At 38.9% G+C, this 13,212-nt stretch overlaps 1 protein-coding gene across 7 annotated transcripts in view; it reads left to right on the forward strand.

Moving 5' to 3' along the window:
- Window positions 1-13,212, forward strand: part of GON4L (gon-4 like) — an 87,366-nt gene that overhangs the window by 18,658 nt on the left and 55,496 nt on the right. For all 7 annotated transcript variants that reach the window (XM_053914601.2, XM_053914600.2, XM_045204524.3 and 4 more), the window contains 3 exons: window positions 9,923-10,116; window positions 10,828-10,902; window positions 11,076-11,126. In XM_053914601.2, the coding sequence (XP_053770576.1) occupies window positions 9,923-10,116; window positions 10,828-10,902; window positions 11,076-11,126 (320 nt within the window). The remainder of the gene's footprint in view (window positions 1-9,922; window positions 10,117-10,827; window positions 10,903-11,075; window positions 11,127-13,212) is intronic.

Here is a 13,212-nt window from a genome sequence, read left to right on the forward strand (position 1 = left end):
TTGACATACTGGGATGATGCTCCAACTAGCTGAGCTGCCCAGCCGGTCTCCCCTAGTACTTTTAGATGCATTTTATTTTATTCTGTTTTTTATTGTTTATTTTTTATTTTTCAATAATATTTTACATTCACTATTATTTTGTATTAGTTTCAGGTGTATAGCATAGTGCCTGGGCAGTCATATACTTTATAAAATAGTGTTCCCCGTGATATTTTGAGAACCTGGCACCATACATTGTTATTAGATATAAAGTGTGGTTTCCATTGTTTTTATTGTAATGTTGGCTATCAGTTTTGTTATTTTGGTGATGTGTCTTTTTTCCTTTGGCTGCTTCTAATATTTTCTCTGTTTTGGTTTTTAGCATTTTGACTATTATGTGTCTAGTTTGGTTTTCTCTTTTTATCTGATTAGGGTTTGTAGAGTTCCTTGAATCTGTGATTGGATACTTTTCATCAGTTTAAAAATTTCTTATCATTTTCTTTCCTTTTTCTTTATTTACAGAATTTTTATGAATTTATTTGAGCCAAGCTGATGACAATTCCTAGGAAGCAAGATCTCAGTTGTTCAGTACTTTTTCTTGTTTCATGGAGAGGGGCTTGGACTTTATCTCTTTTCCCTTTCCTGTTTTTTTTCCCCAGTAACAGTTGACATACAATATTATATTAGTTTCAGGTGCACAACATAGCGGTTAGACATTTATATAACTTACAAAGTGATTGCCTTAATAAGTCTAGTACCCATCTGACACCATACACAGATATTACAATATTATTGACTATATTCCTCCCTATGCTATACTTTACATACCCAGGACTATTTTTCTAATTGGCAATTTGTACATCTTAATCTCTTCACCTTTTCACCCAGCCCCCTCCCATCTGGTGACCACCCATTTCTTCTCTGTATCAGTTTCTTTCTGTTTTGTTTATTCATCTATTTTGATGTTTAGTTTCCACAAATAAGCGAAATCGTATATTATTTGTCTCTCTCTGTCTTAGTTCACTTAGCTTAATACCCTCTAGGTCCATTCACGTCACACATGGCAAGATTTCATTCTTTATTATGGCTGAGTAATATTCTGCTGTAGTATATATGTACTGTATTTCCTTACCCATTCATTCTCTCACTATTAGATATTACTTCTTGTTTTCTTTTTAAAAGATTTTATTTATTTTAGAGAGGGGAAGGGAAGGAGAATGAGTGGGAGAGAAACATCAGTGTGTGGTTGCCTCTTGGGCGCCCCCTACTGGAGATCAGGCCTGCAACCCAGGCATGTGCCCTGACTGGGAATCCAACCTATGACCCTTTGATATGCAGTCCTGCTCTCAGTCCACTGAGTCACACCAGCCACGGCTGTTAGATGTTACTTCTGTTCAATTCTCCTTTTCTACCGGCATTCCAGTTACCTCTATTTTACATCTTTTCACCATGTCCCATATGTATTATGTCTTTTCTGTATATTCTTTTTATTCTTTTTTCTTCATGCTTCAGTTTCTGGTATTCTTTAGTCCAGTCTATTAATTCTCCGTTTTGCTGTGGTCTAATTTATTGCACACACCTAGGTTGTGGGGTTTTTTTTTCCCCCCCTGCCCTGTGAGATCACGTGGCCAGAGCTATCTGACCCAGCTATCACAGGAAAGGAACCAGGCCCAGAACAGGTCTGCCTCAGAGCAGTTGGTAGTGTGTGGATTCTTTTTTTTTAATCATCATTTGAGGATATGTTTGTTAGGGAGGGACGATGGGAGGGAGAAACACGGAAGTGAGAGAGAAACATCAGTCGGTTCCCTCCTGTATGTTCTCCAATCAGGGATAGAATCCACAACCTAGGTATGTACCCTGACCAGGAATCGAACCTGCAGCGTTTCAGTGTACAGGACAACATTCCAATCAGTTGAACAACCTGGCCAGTGCTGTGTCTGAATTCTTGACTCTGTGCAGGAAATACTCACAACACCAGTCCAGGTGATTTTGAGAGTATGTTTATTAAAGCTGGGGACAGTGAAACAAAGGAAGGGCTTAGGGTAGAAGACGCAGGAAGAGAGAGCCTAGGTGGTGCTCTGCTTTGGCTCTCTAGAAACACTGTAGAAAAGAAGTGGGCCAAGGAAAGGCTGCTGTTAGTTCACTGAAAAGTCAGAGAAAGGAGCCTTGGAGATGGGTTCAGGGGGTGAGTCCAGGATGAGCTGCTGTTGCCCATTGCTCCCCTGGTTGTAAGTCTTTTGGGGATCCTCAGCGTTTAGGGGATGCACAGCTGTAGGGGAAGAAAGGTGTGAGTGTGCTCCAGAGAGAGCCCCCTTGTTAAAATTTTAATGCCAGTTTAGTACTATAGATTCTATACCTCTGGTAAAATTCTCCACCTTTTCTTGAATATATTAATCATAATTATTTTAAAATTCTGTCAAATATCTGAGTCACCTGTAGAGAATTCTTTTTATTGTCTTCTCCCCCATCTCCTTGTTTTGGCATTTTGGTTCTGTTTTAGCATGTTACAGTTTTTGATGGAATCTTGACATTGTGGATGAAAAATTCTAGAGGCTTTGGGTTTTTATATTCCTTAGGAGAGGGTTATTTTTCCCTCTGGCAGGCAAATAATTTTGGAAGATCACCTAAATTCTGCCAAGGTTAGGTTTTATGCTGTAAATTTGGATTTCAGCCACCTAGCCACTTTCTCCTGCTGGGTTTTGTGGCGTTTCACTCTATGCATGCAGAGTTTAAGTATCAGCCAGAGAGTCTTGTGATGAATTTCAACACAGCCTTTTTAGGGCTTGTTTTTTCTTGGTTTCCTTCTTTCTAGAATTTATCCCTCAATCTCAGCTCCTTTGACAGCCCAAATCTCTAGTTTCTTAGCTAAGCAAGACTATGGCTTTCAGCTTGGGTTCTCATGTGCTCCCTTTCTGTAAAGAATTGCCCTGGCCAGGTCGCTCAGTTGTTTGGAGCACTGTCCCAAACAACCAAAGATTGTGGGTCTGATTCCCAGTCAGGGCACATACCTAGTTTGTGGGCTCCATCCCTGCTCATGAAGCCTAGGAGAGGCAACCAATCAATGTGTCTCTCATATTGTTATTTCTTTCTCTCTCACTCTGTCTCTCCCTTTCCCTTCCTCTCTCTCTAAAAAGTAATGAAAAAATGCCCTTGGGTAAGGATTAAAAAAGAAAAGAAGAGCCGTGCCTGGTGTAGCTCAGTGGATTGAGTGCAGGCCTACAGACCAAAAGATTGCCGGTTTGATTCCCAGTCTAGGGCACATGCCTGTGTTGCAGGACAGGTCCCCAGTGGAGGGCTCATGAGAGGCAACCACACATTAATGTTTCTGTCTCTCTCTTTCTCTTTCCTGTCCTCTCTCTCTAAAAATAAATAAATAAAATCTTTTTTAAAAAGTATTCAAAAAGAATCACAACTCCTCAAATCTTCTCTGTAGGGGTTCTCCAGTGCCTTCAGACGGTTGTATATATTATGTTCACTTTTACATAGTTTATATAGCTATATAGTTCTTTTTGGTAGGAAGGTTTTTTTTAACTTGATTTTTTTAATTGATATTTTTTTAGAGAGAGGAAGGGGAGGAAGAGAGAGAGAGAGAAACATTGATTTGTTGTTCCACTTCTTTATGCATCCATTGGTTGATTCTAGTATGTACCCTAATCAGGGATTGAACCCACAACCTTGGTGTATTGGGTCAGTGCCCTAACCATCTGAGCTACTTGGCCATGGTGAGAGGTTTTTATCTAATAAAAAATACACTGTTGTGGCCAGAACCAGAAGTCCTATGTGTGTGCATTTTTTTGATTAATTAATTTGTTTATTTTAATATGTTTTATTGATTATGCTATTACAGTTGTCCCACTTCTCCCCCTTCACTCCACTCCATCCTGCATACCCCCCTCCCTCCCACATTCCCCCACTATAGTTCATGTCCATGGGTCATACATATAAGTTCTTTGGCTTCTACATTCTTACCCTCCCTATTCTTACCCTCCCCCTGTCTATTTTCTACCTACCATTTATGCTACTTATTCTCTGTACCTTTCTCCCCTCTCTCCCCCTTGTACTCCCCTGTTGATAACCCTCCATGTGATCTCTATTTCTGTGGTTCTGTTCCTGTTCTAGTTGTTGGCTTAGTTTGCTTTTGTTTTAGGTGTGGTTGTTAATAACTGTGGGTTTGCTGTCATTTTTACTGTTCATATTTTTTATCTTCTTTTTTCTTAGATAAATCCCTTTAACATTTCATATAATAAGGACTTGGTGATGGTGAACTCCTTTAACTTGACCTTATCTGAGAAGCACTTTATCTGCCCTTCCATTCTACATGGAAGCTTTGCTGGATAGAGTAATCTTGGATGTAGGTCCTTGCCTTTCATGGTTTTGAATACTTCTTCCCAGCCCCTTCTTGCCTGAAAGGTTTCCTTTGAGAAATCAGCTGATAGTCTTGTGGGCACTCCTTTGTAGGTAACTGTCTCCTTTTCTGTTGCTGCTTCTAAGATTCTTTCCTTATCTTTAATCTTGGGTAATGTACTTATGATGTGCCTTGGTGTGTTCCTCCTTGGGTCCAGCTTCTTTGGGACTCTCTGAGCTTCCTGGACTTCCTGGAAGTCTATTTCCTTTGCCAGATTAGGGAAGTTCTTCATTATTTGTTCAAATAAGTTTTCAATTTTTTGTTCTTCCTCTTCTCCTTCTGGCACCCCTATAATTCGGATGTTGGAACGTTTAAAGATGTCCTGGAGGTTCCTAAGCCTCTCCTCACTTTTTTGAATTCTTGTTTCTTCATTCTTTTCTGGTTGGATGTTTGTTTCTTCTTTCTGGTCCACACCATTGATTTGAGTCCCAGTTTCCTTCACATCACTATTGGTTCCTGGTACATTTTCCTTTATTTCACTCAGCATAGCCTTCATTTTATCATCTAATCTGTGACCAAATTCAACCAATTCTGTGAGCATCCTGATTACCAGTGTTTTGAACTGTGCATCTTATAGATTGGCAATTTGTTGCTTAGTTGTATTTCTTCTGGAGCTTTGATGTGTTCTTTCATTTGGGCCATTTTTTTTTGTCTTGGTGCGCCTGTTACGTAAAGGGGCGGAGCCTTAGGTGTTCACCAGGGCAGAGCAACCCAATGCACTATGCTGGGACGCTGTATGTGGGGGAGGGGTCCGAGAGGGAACAATGGCGCTTGCTCCGCTCTCTGCCTGTTTTCAGTCACTCCCTCTGCTACCCACAATCAAACTGGGCCCTTCTGGTGCTGCTTCCCCAGTGGGTGGGTTTGTGTACGTTCTAGGACCCTGTGGGTCTCTCCAACGAATTCTCCTGTGAGGCTGGGAGTTTCTCCTGCTGCTGCCTCAGCCCCCACAGTGGTTTTCAGTGAGTGGTTTGAGGCTTTATTTCCCCACACTGGAACTTTGGGTTGCACGGTCTATCACCTGGTCCACCAGCTGCTGCCTGGCCAGTCAGCTGCAGCTTTGCCCACCCCACTCCACAATCTGCCACCTTGCTGGGTCCGCCAGCTGCCACCTTGCCGTGAGTCCTCTCTCCCCCTCCTACCGATCTGGATGAATGTGTCTTCTTTATATCCTTCGTTGTCGGACTTCCATACAGTTCGATTTTCTGTCAGTCCTGGTTGTTGTTTTTTTTTTTTTTAATTGTTGTTGTCCTTCTTTTGGTTGTGTGAGGAGGCACAATCTGTCTACTTTCGCCTCCATCTTGGCTGGAAGTCCCCTATGTGTGTTTTTGACAGGGATGTTAAGTGAAAGTTTTCATACATCAGAGCAACTTTGGTGATTTAGATATCACAGAAACCACCCATTTTTTTATTGACTTCGTCCACTTTACAGTGTATTTAACGTTCACTTTTGTGGATCTATTACTAGATCTACTTCTCAGGGAATTTCTTTTTAGTCACTTTTCTCATGGAAGGAAAAATTAGATTTTTAAAATCTTTTCCAGTCTGATCTTTATAGAGGCTTTCTTTTTAAATATTTTAATTTCAACTCTTTGGAATTCTTAGTCAGTGACATCCCAATATTTCAAATGTAAGGTAAAGGATTAGTTCTAAAACAGAATAAGTTTTGAGTTTTCTGTTCTCTTTTGGATTGTCTGTGCAATGTGTTGGATTTTGTACATACTACATTTTCCTTACAGACACATATTTTCTTTTTTTATTTTTAAGGATTTTATTTATTTTTAGACAGGAGGGAGAAAGAAGGAGAGAAGTACCAGTGTGTGGTTGCCTCTCATGCGCCCCCTACTGGGGGCCTGGCCCACAACACAGGAGTGTGCCCTGACTAGAAATTGAACCAGGTGACCCTTTGGTTCAACTCAGCCTGCACTCAAACCACTGAGCTACACCAGCCAGAGCTATTTTCTAATAAACTCATCATTAAAATCAGAAATCAGAGGAGATATATTTGTGGTATAATTTAGACATTGTGTTGTTTAATTCTATAGTGATTACTTTGATTTCATGTTTATAAGATAGCCATTCTAAATGGAATTATGCTAGCTCTGAAGATTTTTCCATGAAAAAAAATTTTCTTCAGTGAGTTCTATTTCCATTTTAATTTTATGATATTTTTTCTTCACAGTTCATATAAATTATTTTTTAAATTTGTTTTTATTACATTTTTATTGGGGCTAAATGTTTTTCAGTTTACAGCATTTTTTTTTTAAAGATTATATTTATTTATTTTTAGAGAAAGGGGAAAGGAGGGAGGGAGAGAGAGGGAAAGAAACATCAGTGTGTGGTTGACTCTCACACGCCCCCCACCAGGGACCTGGCCTACAGTCCAGGCATGCACTCTGACCGGGAGTCGAACCGTCAACTCCTTGGTTTGTAGGCGGGCACTCAATCAGCTGAACCACATCAGCCAGAGCTACTGCATATTTTTCTTTAAATAAATTTTTTTTTATCCTCACCAGAGGACACTTTTTCATTCCTTTTAGAGAAGAAGGGAGAAAGAGAAAGAAATATCAGTGTGAGAGAGAAACATCAATCAGTTGCCTTCTCATGTGCACACTGACTGGGGATCAAACCTGCAACTTGGGTATGTGCCCTGATGGAATCCAGCCCCTGACCCTTCTGTCTAGGGGATGATCCTCCAACCAACTGAGCCGCTGCGTGGGCCAGGGCTGAACTGCATATTTTAAAGTATTGCTGCCCAAAGTGTGGCCTGAGAACTAGTGGTAGTTTGAGAACTCTTTGTTTCTGCTTGAAACAAAATAATTTATGGAAAGCCAGTAAAAGTTTAGAAATGCTATAGCATTTGACATTATAGCTACATTCTTATAAGATTATGTGTCTACAATGGGTTGGTCAAAAGCAAAATTACTTGTTCACTACAGATAGTTTGAGAAGCATTGTTGTGGGGTTTTTTTCTTAATTTTTAGGGAAAGGGGAAAGAAGGGAGAAAGGGAGAAAACATCAATGTGTGGTTGCCTCGTGCTCCCCCTATTGGGGACCTGACCTGCAACCCAGGCACTTGCCCTGACTGAGAATCGAACCACTGCCCTTTGCTTTGCAATCTGTTGCTCAATCCACTGAGTCATACAAGCCAGGGCAGAGAAGCACTGTTTTAAAGGACAGTTTGATTCCTTATCAACCATCTATATAAAGTTTTATAAATCCTAGCTGCTTCCGTTGTAAGTTTTCTTTTTTGGACTTCATATGAATTTTGGTCACATTGTGTAGATCTAAATTTTGTAAAGTTTTGGGGGGTTAATTTTTAGTTAATAAACTTTATTATTTTGAGTATAGTATTAATAGTTTAAAATTGTCTTGGGTTTTTTTTTTTCAAACTTTTTTTCCTCTGGGTCCATTCAGCAATTAACAGTGTTACTGAAAACATGATAGGATAGCAGTGTAAAGCTGAATCCAACCTTCCTGAATTCCAGTCAAGATGGTGGTGTAAACAATAAAATGTAATTTAAAAAAGAGAAATGTGTTATGCAGTACAATAATAATAAAGCTGTTTTTTCATTTAGTAACAAACAAAAACAAACAAAAAAACCTTCCTTAGTTATCACATTTTTTCTTGTTCTGTGACTATCAGGTCATTGTTAAAGTGCCAAAAAGATGAGGGAAAGGTGGATGGTAGCCCCTGGCTGGGTGGCTCAGTTGTTTGCAGTGTCATCCTGTACACTAAAAAGGTTGTAGGTTCGATCCCCCATCAGGGCACATGCAGAAGGCAGCCATCCACCTTCTCTCACATTGATGTTTCTCTCTCTCCCTTCCTCTCTCTAAAATCAATAATAAAAAAATATCCAGGGGTGAGAATTTAAAAAAAGAAGAAAAGGTGGATAGCAGAAGCCAAGAACTGACTAGATTGGTCTACATGAGAAAGGATGTGCGAGGAAAGGGAGGAACAAAGAGAGGAGATCCAAGAACAGTGGAGAGAAAGAACAGTTTTGGAGTTTATGGAGAAAGGGTTAAGTGAGATTAGAAAGGAGACTTTGGGAAAATATTTATATTCAAAGGTTTTTAGAATGTTTTGTTGTATAATTCCCCTTTTGCTGCTTTTTCAAAAGATCACTAATAAAGACTTTGGTCACTTTTTGATATTTTTGTAGTTTATATTTCTTTTGCATCTATCACTTTGTTGGGATACACCTCAAGTCAGTTTATTTCTGTTGAGGTTACATGAATGTAAGATGTGTATATTTGAATTCTACCTTTTAATTCTTCAAAGTCATCAGAAAAATTTTCATAATATTAGAAACTCTTTGTAGACATTTTTTTACTTGTTCTTCCCCATATTCCTTAAAAATACAGTTTTTGATGGCCCAGTTTCATTCCAATGAATGAATGTAGCAATGTTCAGTTAACCATTCCTTTAATATTGGGCATTTAGGTATTTGTCATGTTTTTGCTAAAATAACTAATGTTGAAATTATTAACTTGATTATTCATTCCCCCCAGTCTTTGCATGTCTAATTATCTCAAGAAGAATTATTATTGGATTGAAAGTTATAAACATCAAATTCAAGTGCAAAAGCAATTGTTTGAAGTTACTAATAATTTTCACTGAGTAAATACTGCCAGGGAACATCTTGAAGGTCATAAAATCTTTTTAACAATGATGACCGACTTGACATTAATCTTCTCTAATCCCTGGTTTTCAGACAGTCACTGACCAAAAGAATCAGAGAGATGAGAACCTCAATTTGGTGTCCCATGATAATCTATTTCAAGACTTACCAGATTTTATTAATCAGGAAGTTTTTCCTTTTCTTCGGTTATGTCCTCCTTTCCAAAGAATAGAGATACTTTGTACCTTTTTATTTGTATAGTTCATAGTGAAGTTTTTAAAATTACTTTGTTCCTTGTTTTTCTCTTTTCTCTACTGAATAGTATAATCATTATGATAAATTACATTTGTATAATGTTTCATTTGTTATGGTACTTTGATATATATCATTTAACTTAATCTACATGACTTCCCTGATGGGCCAAATCTGTATTTTACAAGAGAAAGAAATGAAATTCTACTGCCAGGGTACCCTGTTAAGTTGTAGAACTGGGCCACAAACGCAGGGTTTTCGATGTATTATCCAGGCAATGCAGAGTACTAATTACGATTCTAGAGCTAGAGTGCTTAGCTTCAAAACATAGCTGTGTCATTACTAGCTCTTGGGAAAGTTTATCTCTTTGCCTCTGTGCAATGGGAAAAAGAATAGTCCCCATCTAATAAGGTCATAATGAGGAGTAGGTGAATTAATATATATAAAGTGTGTAGAAGACTGTCTGACATAAAATAAATATTCAGTGAAAGTTAGCTGTTATTACTATGACAGTTCTACCACCTTCACCATTGCCGCCACTACCATATCACAGTCTTTGATTTCCAGAGCTGGCAGCATGTTTTTCTTTTACAATGTTGCCTTTTGGGGTTAAGTTCTGGGAGCAATTATTTTGGAGATTCTAGTGAAGTTTTTGGTTTATTTGCAGAAGAGCAAGACATTGAAGAAAGTGAGAAAAGGCAGAGAAAGAAAAAGGGTACCAAACGGAAACGAGATGGGAGGGGTCAAGAAGAAGGGACTTTGGCTTATGACCCGAAACTGGATGATATGCTTGACCGAACCTTGGAGGATGGTGCTAAGCAGCACAATCTGACAGCTGTCAATGTGCGAAACATCCTTCACGTGAGTCATCCTGGGACGGCTATGTAATTGGAATGGAAATTTTTCAGGGAAAGCAACAAAAGTACTCAGAAAATTCTTGACTTGTGATATGTAAATTACTAATTTTGTGAGTTACTTATGGCAAAACATTTTACATTTCGAGATAACTTTCTTTTTACACTCAGCACAAGTTTGAAATCTAAACACATGTTAAAGAAGAGCTTAACTGGGAAGATAAACAGTTCCTCTGTTTTCTTCCACTGATTTGATTGTTTACTGTATTATGTATAAGATTTGAAGATGAAAATGTTCACATTGGATTTACTTTTTTGTGGGTTAATATGCCTGAAAAGATGTCCAGTTAACAGTACTTTGCACATATGCAAATACTGTTCTTTGATATGTAGTAACAGAGTTATTTACAAAGCCTTTGTTGTTTATTACTGTTTCTCGTAAGCATATAGTAACCTCAGCATCTCTTTTAATGAGAGCCATTCCTAGTCCCTGTAGCAGCTAATAAAATTAGTCCATTTGCTGCTGCATTGCTTGAAGCTGTGTGTTTTTGCCCAAAACTTGCTGCTTCGCTTTCCGTTGCCTTGTATTACTTCAGTCTGAAGCCATTTAAATATCTAGTTATTTGTCTTTACATATGTCTAGCAGAATTACAGAGAGATGAATATTATTTAGATGCCACATCTTTGTTGCATGATGTGAAATTTCATCTTTCTCCAGGAAGTAATCACAAATGAACATGTGGTAGCAATGATGAAAGCAGCCATCAGTGAAACAGAAGATATGCCAATGTTTGTGAGTAGTTTGTCAATTTTTTAATGTCATAGACCAGAGCTTCCTGTCAACTGGCTAAGTGTAGGAGGCCACTGTAAATAGTTTTACAATAGGGGGTAAAGTTAGCATCTCAAAACCCAAAAATCACATGATGATTTTTATTGTCTCTTTTCTTCTCATTTTCCCCTCTTTAGGAGCCCAAAATGACACGCTCTAAACTTAAGGAAGTGGTGGAAAAAGGAGTGGTGGGTGTTCTGTTTTTTCTTTATTGTTTATTTAGGTTGGTAAATAAGATGTAATTTCAGGGTATTTGGAGGGACAAATATAGGAAAAATTTAAAGTGGTCTGGATTTGCTTTCTTAAAGATTTGTAAAAGATAGGTAAAGACAGAATATATAAAAATCATTATCATAGTTTATTTTTATTTTAGTTGACATGGAAATACTGATTTTTTGGAAGTACTAGAGAACCATTTAAAATTGTTGAAAGCAATGAGAGAGGTCAGTTTTTCTATTCATGTTATATGTGGCAGTGTTTAGAGTAGTGTTTTTCAGAGTATGTCTCAGGGACCGTGTGTATCAAAATTACCCAAGTATGGGTTCCCAGGAGTGCTTATTAAAAATGAACATTCTTGGGCTCACCTTAGACCTAGAAATGGGGACCCATGGGTAGGTCCTAGAAATATTTATTGTTGGAAACATACTAGTTCTGCCCTTGCTTGTGTGGCTCAGTGGATTGAGCACTGGCCTGTGAACCAAAGGGTCACCAGTTCGATTCCCAATCAGGGCACATGCCTGGGTTGCAGGCCAGATCCCTGGTTGGGGGCGTATGAGAGGCACATACACATTGATGATTCTCTCGCTGTCTTTCTCCCTCCCTTCCCCTCTCTAAAAATAAATAAATAAAATCTTGTTTTCAAAAAAGAAGAAGAAAACATACTAGTTCTTTTTTTTTAAGGTTTTAAAAAAGATTTTATTATTTATTTATTTTTAGACAGAGGGGAAGGGAGAGAGAGAAACATCAATGTGTGGTTGCCTCTTATGTACCTCCTACTGGGGACTTGGCCCACAACCCAGGCATATGCCCTGACTGGGAATTGAACCGGCGGCCCTTTGGTTTGCAGGTTGGCGCTCAGTCCACTGAGCCACACAGCCAGGGCTAAAGATTTTATTTATCTATTTTTAGAGAGGGAAGAAGGGAGGGAGAGAAACACTGATCAGCTGCCTCCCACATGCCCCCAACCAGGGACCTAACCTGAAACCCAGGCATAGACCCTAACCAGGAATCAAACTGGCAGCCTCTCAGTTCACAGGCTGGCACTCAATCTACTAAGCCACATCAGCCAAGGCAATACTAGTGTGTTGTTTTGCACACTAAATTATGAGAACCAGTTGAAGACTTCCAAAGTATTTTGGTACAGCAAGGTCTTCAATGCTTGGAACCATGTTACATCCTAATTATCAACATCTCTTGTCCAGTTTGTGCTTACCTTCTGTGACAGTGCAGGTGCTAGTTCTGAGGGAGTCCATTCCATCTCTGATAGGAAGGAAGGTGACCCAAAATGCTATTATAATTTTGGTCTCATTTTCTGGTTCAGTTCCTTGCAACCCTGTACAAGAAACGTATGTTCCTCTTCCACGTGACCTTTCCTCTAGTTGAAGAAATCTAGTATGTCTTCTTGTAACATTCTTTTCTTACTAATTATCCTCTAATTTTTTATTAGTCCTTGTGTGACAATTCTTTGTATAGCTTTACAGACACCATTTTCTTGATGTGCCTAGTTTGTTTGTATCCTCTAAAAGTATGCCAACAGTGGAATCTCCTGCTCCAGATGTGAGTTAACTACTACAGATTAAGGTTAGGTTATCCCCTCAGTGTTCCAGATACCATATTTCTCTCTTTAAAAAAAATTTTTTTATTGATTTTACTTATTTATTTTAATTTTATTTTATTACTTTGAGAGAGAGAGGAAGGGAGGGAAAAAGAGAGAAAAGAGAGGGAGAAAAATATCAATGTGCAAGAGATTCAGTTGCCTCACGAACACTCCCAAGTGGGGATTTATACCACAACTGAGGCATGTACTCTGACTGGGAATCGAACTGGTGACCTTTCAGTTCGCAGGCCGGTGCTCATCTACTGAGTCACAGCAGCCAGAGCTTATTTGTTGATTTTAGATAAAGAGAAGAGAGGAGGAAAGAGAAACATTGATTTGCTCTTTATACATTCATTGGTGGTTTCTTAGATGTGCCCTGACCGAGGATCAAACATGCAATCTTGGCATATCCAGACGATGCACCAACCAACTGAGCTAGTGGCCAGGGCCCCATATTT

Source organism: Desmodus rotundus, chromosome 12 (assembly GCF_022682495.2).
Source record: "Desmodus rotundus isolate HL8 chromosome 12, HLdesRot8A.1, whole genome shotgun sequence".
Taxonomy (NCBI): domain Eukaryota; kingdom Metazoa; phylum Chordata; class Mammalia; order Chiroptera; family Phyllostomidae; genus Desmodus; species Desmodus rotundus.